Source organism: Aptenodytes forsteri, unplaced genomic scaffold (genome assembly GCF_000699145.1).
Source record: "Aptenodytes forsteri isolate BGI_AS27 unplaced genomic scaffold, ASM69914v1 Scaffold72, whole genome shotgun sequence".
Taxonomy (NCBI): domain Eukaryota; kingdom Metazoa; phylum Chordata; class Aves; order Sphenisciformes; family Spheniscidae; genus Aptenodytes; species Aptenodytes forsteri.
In genome coordinates this window covers 4,116,006-4,122,850 of record NW_008796193.1, presented here as the reverse complement: position 1 = coordinate 4,122,850, position 6,845 = coordinate 4,116,006, and the positions used below count along the sequence as shown (strand labels likewise).

At 41.1% G+C, this 6,845-nt stretch overlaps 1 protein-coding gene across 1 annotated transcript in view; it reads left to right on the top strand.

Moving 5' to 3' along the window:
• The first annotated feature begins 386 nt into the window (after positions 1 to 386).
• Positions 387 to 6,845, top strand: part of SPATA16 (spermatogenesis associated 16) — a 103,609-nt gene continuing 97,150 nt past the window's right edge. Inside the window, 1 exon segment of the mRNA XM_019474306.1 lies at positions 387 to 584. Within this exon segment, the coding sequence (XP_019329851.1) occupies positions 387 to 584 (198 nt within the window).

The window sequence follows — 6,845 nt, the reverse complement described above, 5'->3', positions numbered from 1 at the left end:
TACAATTTACAATAAAAGCAGTGGCAGAGTGTCATAAATCTGGGTATACAGAAATTTAAGACTTGAAGATCTGAGAAAAAAGAATTCTTTGGCAGAAGAGACAATGTCTGTATAGATCTTCTATACAAAGCCAAGATCACTCCCCTTCCAATTGCCTCTAGAAAGCACAAAGAACGTTATGTGTGCCACCTATTGCAAACAGGTAGTAATATTTGTTATAGTCTTTTAGAACCAACTCCATCCAAACTGGTGCCTCTGCAGAACCCCAGCTGCTGGTTTTTGTGTGAAGGAAGAAAGAGAAGTGCAGCAGGTGAGCTGTAAAACCACACACGTAGTGAATCAATCCTGCACTGACTTGTGCAGCAGAGCGCTGGGAGGAAGCCGTTATGGGGCAGCGGAAGCTGGGCTCCTACCGCTGTGAAATAACTTCACTGTGTTGTAAACCTGCCATGCACGAGGAAGCAGAGAGATCCCTGCCATTCACAAGGAAGCAGAGAGATCAGAGATACGTCCCAAATGGATCCATTTCACAGAATTCCTCCTTTGTAAAGTGCCCGTCGATGCTGCAGCCAGAATGTGCCCAAGTCAGGATGGTTCCATGCTTTAGGAGAAGTGGACGCAAGGGTGCAGTTGCAGAAAAAAATAGCAGTATAATGAAGCTGTCCCTTATTTTCTGAGAGGTTGTATCAACTGAAAATATTTCTTCCAGCAAGTGTCAGGATTTTTTATTTTATTAGAAAGTTCAATGGGATTCAGTATGTTTATGTGCATGATTACTCTGTCTTTGTTTTCAATTTTCAGATGTAAGTCTGAGAGCTATGTTTCTAAAAATTAAAACACCAGAAGTATTTTGGCACTCAGAAGACATCAAATTCTAAAGCAACTTGGGGTTTTTTTGCCCTTCTCTTTTCCCATCCTTTACTTCTCATCAGATGGGACAGAGAACGCTACCAGATTGCAGGGGTGACATTTTGCTTATACACAGGGTAGCTGACAATTAAAAAAGGCAATATAGCTATGTATTGGGCATATGTGGATTTTTTTCCCAGTGCTGTATGGTTGGTTCAGCTTCACAGAGTGATGATTTTCTCTTTGCTTTTAAAAAGCTAGAATTATCTTGAAGCTATTTAGCCATTAAATTTCCTCAGTACACATATGCATACACACATAATATAACTAGAAGACAATGAAAAGAATAGCACAGCTTGATTTCTTATTTCTTTTGTTGAATTGTTTCAACTTCTCTTCTTGGAGGAAGATGTGTTTCTAATAGTTCCAGTTGGAATATACAAAGCTAATGATGTACGTTGCTAATGTACAAAACAGATTTCGTATTACAAGGAGCCTTAGACAATAAACATATAATGAGTCCGCAAGTAATTTCTCACTGAAAGCTAACAGTTCCAGAGTCCTTGACCTAAGTGTGGGATTTTTTTTGTCAAGATGGCCAAAGCCATCACAAGTACATAAATTGAAAAAGGGCATAATGGCTATATCAATATGTCCAGAAAACTATTCAGACTCATGAATGCAATCTACAGTAAGATTAGCCAAGGTTATCACCAGATATTTCTTGTCCCACATGCCACAGCTTGATTATATTATAATTAATTCAGCTGAAAAGTCTCTGCAAGAACTGTGTTTTCAGCACAATTTCAAGCTTCGTTTCAAATACCAGAAATCATTTCCGATTTCTTAAAACATCCTAGACAAATGTTAAACCCTGCAGTTAAAGTATGCCAAAAAGTACGTATAAAAATTGCATTTAAAGAGCATTAAAGGAGTATTCTCAAAGTAGTTATGATTAAAGCTAGACCTTTGGGGTTCAGAGACTTGGGCATGTATAGCACAAAGGCTTAGGGCCTTATTCAGTAAACTATTTGCCCCAGACCATACTGCAAGTTCAGAGGTACAACAGAAATTTGAACTCGGGTTTCTGCACCAAACCATAGTAGTATTTATCCAGTTAACCATCCATAATATGAACAAACAAAAAAATCAATATTTCCCAAGGTATTTTACAGCTTATCCTCCATTTTTTTATAGCATATCAGACCAAAGACCTACTATATTCTTGTTCTGAAGAAAGATGCTTTTAGTTATTTAAAGTTTGAGGTCCATTTAAAAATGAATTTCATTAAAGTCAGATACTCACAGGCATGAAGTTAAGACATAAATAAAACAGAACATGTTTTATCGTAATATACCACTTTATTTTGCTGCAATATTTGCAGAAAGAACACATTGAAATGCACTTCCAAACTACTTTAAACCTAATTCTGGACAATACAAGCCTGAGACAAAATGATATATGTTAAAAATTATGGTTCAGGTTTTCAGAGGTATTGACTACCAAAGCCTATATTTAACTTCAGGTAGAATTGTGTTCGGCATGTCTGAAAATTGAGCCCTAAATTAAAGATAAGTGTTTTTACCTGGGTAACATCCTTTTAAGTACCACCCACAAATTATATAGTGATAGTTCTTCCCATAGGAAAATCATCTTTTGGATTATTTTAAGATAAAAGCACAGACCAACGTCAGCCCTCTTACAAGCTGCATACTAATGTGAGGAGGGGAAGGAAGGATTTATTTGGAATCTTCTAATTGACCTCAGTGGAATTGGGCCTGGACCCATTAAAACATTTATGAAAAGCAGTTATGGAGCATGAATAGTACCCAATCTAAAACATTAATGTCTAGGTAATATTAAAAGTAATTTGTTTGAAAATAGCAGGGAGGGGAGGAGCAGGAGCCTGACTACATTAAGGACTAAATTCCTCCAACTTTCTGTTGGTCTTTTTTATCTCTAGTTTTTAAACAGTTGCAGAGACAGAAGTTGCTGTTTTTCTTTGGGCTTCTGCTTCCCCAGCCCTGGCCTGAGTGTTAGTGATGCTCCTCATTTTCACCTGTCCTGCATTATCCTGATTTTTAGACTAATGTGCCAACATATCACAGCTTCATCCTTTCTCAGGAATGACGTAGGCAGTTAAAGGCATTAAAACAAATAGGCCTCCAAAATTAATGTGTTTTGCAGGAAGTAAGCGTGGGGGTACCCAAAGCCTGAGGGTATGTTCAGAATAGGGGGATTCAATTCCAGGGTGTCACAAAACGTTCTCCATCACCACAGCACGGCAGAAACCTGTTCTTAATGCTATGATAGATGCTCTAAATACACCGCTCACTCAGAGTTATTGGATATGGGAACATGCAAATCTACCAATAATGCAAGAGCCTATGCTTTATGAAGGCACAGCTACCAGAGAGGTAACTGCCTTCCTAAGGATTTAACAGTAGCTGCGTAACTCCATGGTGTCTTGACTATGAGCCTCTGCTCTTGTTCATTAATCTTGATAAGAGAGGGAATTTAACTCCAATAAATATCCTAACACTAGGCCTCTTACAGCAGCTTTTCAGATAGCTCCTAGTCCAAACAAAAGCTGCCATTAGTGTATGATCTGTAGCTAACAAGTACCTGCATGGAAATCGCCTAGCAAAAGTTAACCCACCTAGCAATGGGAAATTGCGAGTTATAAATGAAAAGCGAACAGATCGGTAGGAAACATCTGTGACCCTCCCTGTCACTACATCTTCTCTCCAGTTCCCAAAGCACTGACTTTTCCTGTGGTCCTTTAGGATTTATTTCCAGAACCTCCCAAAATGAACAATGGCCATATGCACGTTTACCTTTGAACACATGAATGTTGCGTTGCATCTCTTCAAAGGTGGAAGAGCCATGTAGTCATCCTAGAACTATAAAAGACATACTTTCAATAAATAATGTAGCAGCCCAGCTTTTGACCACAAAAGATCTGCAAGAGTATGTGATGCCAATGCTTATTTTCTCTACTGCTCTCAGAAGGACGTAGCAGCAATGTGACTGAGTCATCTCACCAAGGGCCATGACCGCTCCTGTCCAAAGACTGCCCATGCTGGAAGTCAATGCCTCGCTGTTTGTCCCAGCCACTCTCCACAGCCCTCCCCTGCCTGCCTTTGGCTACCTGCAATTTTTCATGGAAGTATTTAAGACAAGCCATTTTGGAGATGAAAAGCAAAGCATTTTGATCTGAGAATTTTGTTTCAATGTCTCATGAAAGGTGTGGTCTCAACGCTTCACGTCCTTGTATTTAATTTGCACTCCCTGCTTGGGTTATGTGTCACAGAGGCCAATACAGCCTGCTTCTCAGATCAGTCACATTTTAATCAAACACAACTACTTTATTTTCTTGTTTATTTTTCAACCAAAAAAGATATTTTGGGGGGCACATATCCTCAGTGAAGAAACAAAATCTCCACTAAAAAATACCTGATGAACATTTTTCAAGTAGGCCTACTTTTTATTTTTTAAGGTCTTTTCCTAGTAAGGAATCTTTGATGTAGTCAGCAAGACTTTTCTTCTGCCTAGAAGACCTATTGATATATAGCCAAACAGAGAGCAGAGAAAAAAAATCCACTCTTGTATGTCACCAGACTCTTAATCTATTTTATGAGCCTTAAACACTACAACTCTTTGCACAGTAGAAATTTCAAAAGATTTGGAAACTCCATTTTTTCTCCTTATGTGGCTTTTCTAAACCTGAAGTTTTACTTTTCATGAATATTTTTAACCAGCACAAACCTTTTTAGGCTTTTTCTTACATCTATCTTTTGTCAAGGAAGAAAGAAGCAATCCTGTGAATCAGATCCCATGTGCATAATCACACAACTATACGAACTAATCGCATCCATAAAAAGCATTCGGTTCAAACATTGCTGTATAGGGAATGCTTAGCCTTGAAAATTATGCTGTTTGGACTAGCAACTTTGAATACATCTTATAAGCAATCCATCTGCACTAGTACTTTTTTTTTTCTAACTTAAATCCGGGGACTTGAGCTACCTGACAGTGTCTACAATAAGTCTGCTGATTACTTCATCTTTTGTAATTCCTGCTTCTTTTTTTGTTTCACATTTCTGTTATAATAAGATGCACATTGTTAAAATATTTTAAAAAATAGATCAGAACTTGATTGGCAACTAGAAAGTTTAGAGTAGTAACCTCAACCAAGTTTATAACGAGCTTCAAATTTGTTATCCCGTATAGAGCCATCACCCATCATAAATAATGCAAGTTGGGTGGGCTAGACTTGCTACTTAGCCTTGGAGAACTCATTTACAGCACAGATTTGCCAGCTTTGTTTTTAAGCCACTGAGTCATGACCAAGCCTGGGGGGCTCGCCATGCAGATGGAGGGGTGGTGGCAGGCAGCGTGGTGGCTGGGGATGAGGGGTGGTGGGCACATGGAGATGCTGGGGACATGGGGGACACTGGGTGGTGGCAGCAGGGGGAGTGCCGGGGATGTAGGGCACACCAGGTGGTGGGGACAGAGCGAGGGCACAGGGTGGTGGGGACACAGAGATGCTGGGGACCATCAGGTTGTAAGGACGTGGGGAACACCAGGGATGCAGGGGGACATGGGGTGGTGAGGATGCAGGGATGCCAGGGACAGCAGGCAGTTAGGACATGTGGAGGTGTGGGACAGCAGGTGGTGGGGTCTCCAAGGACACCTGGAATGTTGTGTTTCAAACCCCGACACATTCCGCCTGGCACAGCAGCTGCCAACAGCAGAGCCCTGGCCGGTAAGTGAGAAAGCTGCCTGTCTCTATGCCATGCACAGAAAGGGTCTAGGTGGGACCTGGGTTATCACATCTGGAACGCTTCCCTTTGAGGAATAACAGGGTATTAATAGTTTGCTTTTTGTGAGCTGGCTGTAGCTTTGGTGCTTGCAGTGGGGATAGTCCTGTGAGGGAACGGAGGTCTCCCGGCCATCACAGAGGAAACCCACATCTCCTCCTCTATTGCCTTCACACTTATTGGAGTGAGGACTAACGAGGGAACAGCTTTTCATTTTCTTCACCTCACCCAAATTTACAGTCCAGCCTCAGCACTTTCCAGAGACCGCAATGGGTTTCTTCCAATCGTCTCCTCTCCCACCTACCCAAAATGCCTTGTTTCTTTCTATCACCTAAAACGAGCCTCTTTACATCTCAGCCATCTCCATTCAGGGAGCTCATCTGGCAATATGGAGCTTTTTAGGCACTTGTCTCAACCGCTCTTCAGTCTCTCTCCATCCATAGTTTTTTTCCTCTCCCATTAGTCATTTAAGTTTAAAAAAAATCAGCCTTGAAGATTTAGGTGGAGAAGGGCCTTCTTTATTTCATTTTTGTTTCTATTTTGCATCTTCCTTCCAGTCCCATTTCATTCTGACTGCAGATTTTTTTTTTTAGTAAAAAGGCTTAATTATTGTTTATCTGGATCTCCCTGGATCTTATCTCCAAGTTACTGCATCATCAACAACACTAGGAAAATTCACACGAGGGAGAGACACCGTGGATACTCCAACCACAGGGAAAGCTTCAATCAGAGCTTGCACACTGTTAGACACCAGAAAGGCCAGCTACAAAGCCCAGGAAACTTGGTTTCATTAGTTCTACTCATCATCCAACTACATGTTTCACATTCCTGTCATCTTCCCTTATTTCTCTACTCCCTCCTCAGATCTTCAATGCTTCTCCCCTCCTACTGAATCCCTAGGCATTTCCATTTTATTTCTTTCCCCCTTTTGTTTCTTTAGCCCTGCTGCACTTTACCCCACTTTTGTTTTGCCCCGCTCTGCACTTTTGAGCCAGCAGATCAGTAAGTGTGGATAGGACGCAATGATTCATTCGTCTAGGTTTCACCTCAACTGCATAGCTAAAGTAGGGAAATTTAGTTGCCATACCTAAGTTGCACCTGGGGAAGCAAATGTGCAGAGGAAGCAATAGGGCTGAAGTTGCTGGGGGGGGGGGGGGGGGAGGCGGGCTTGA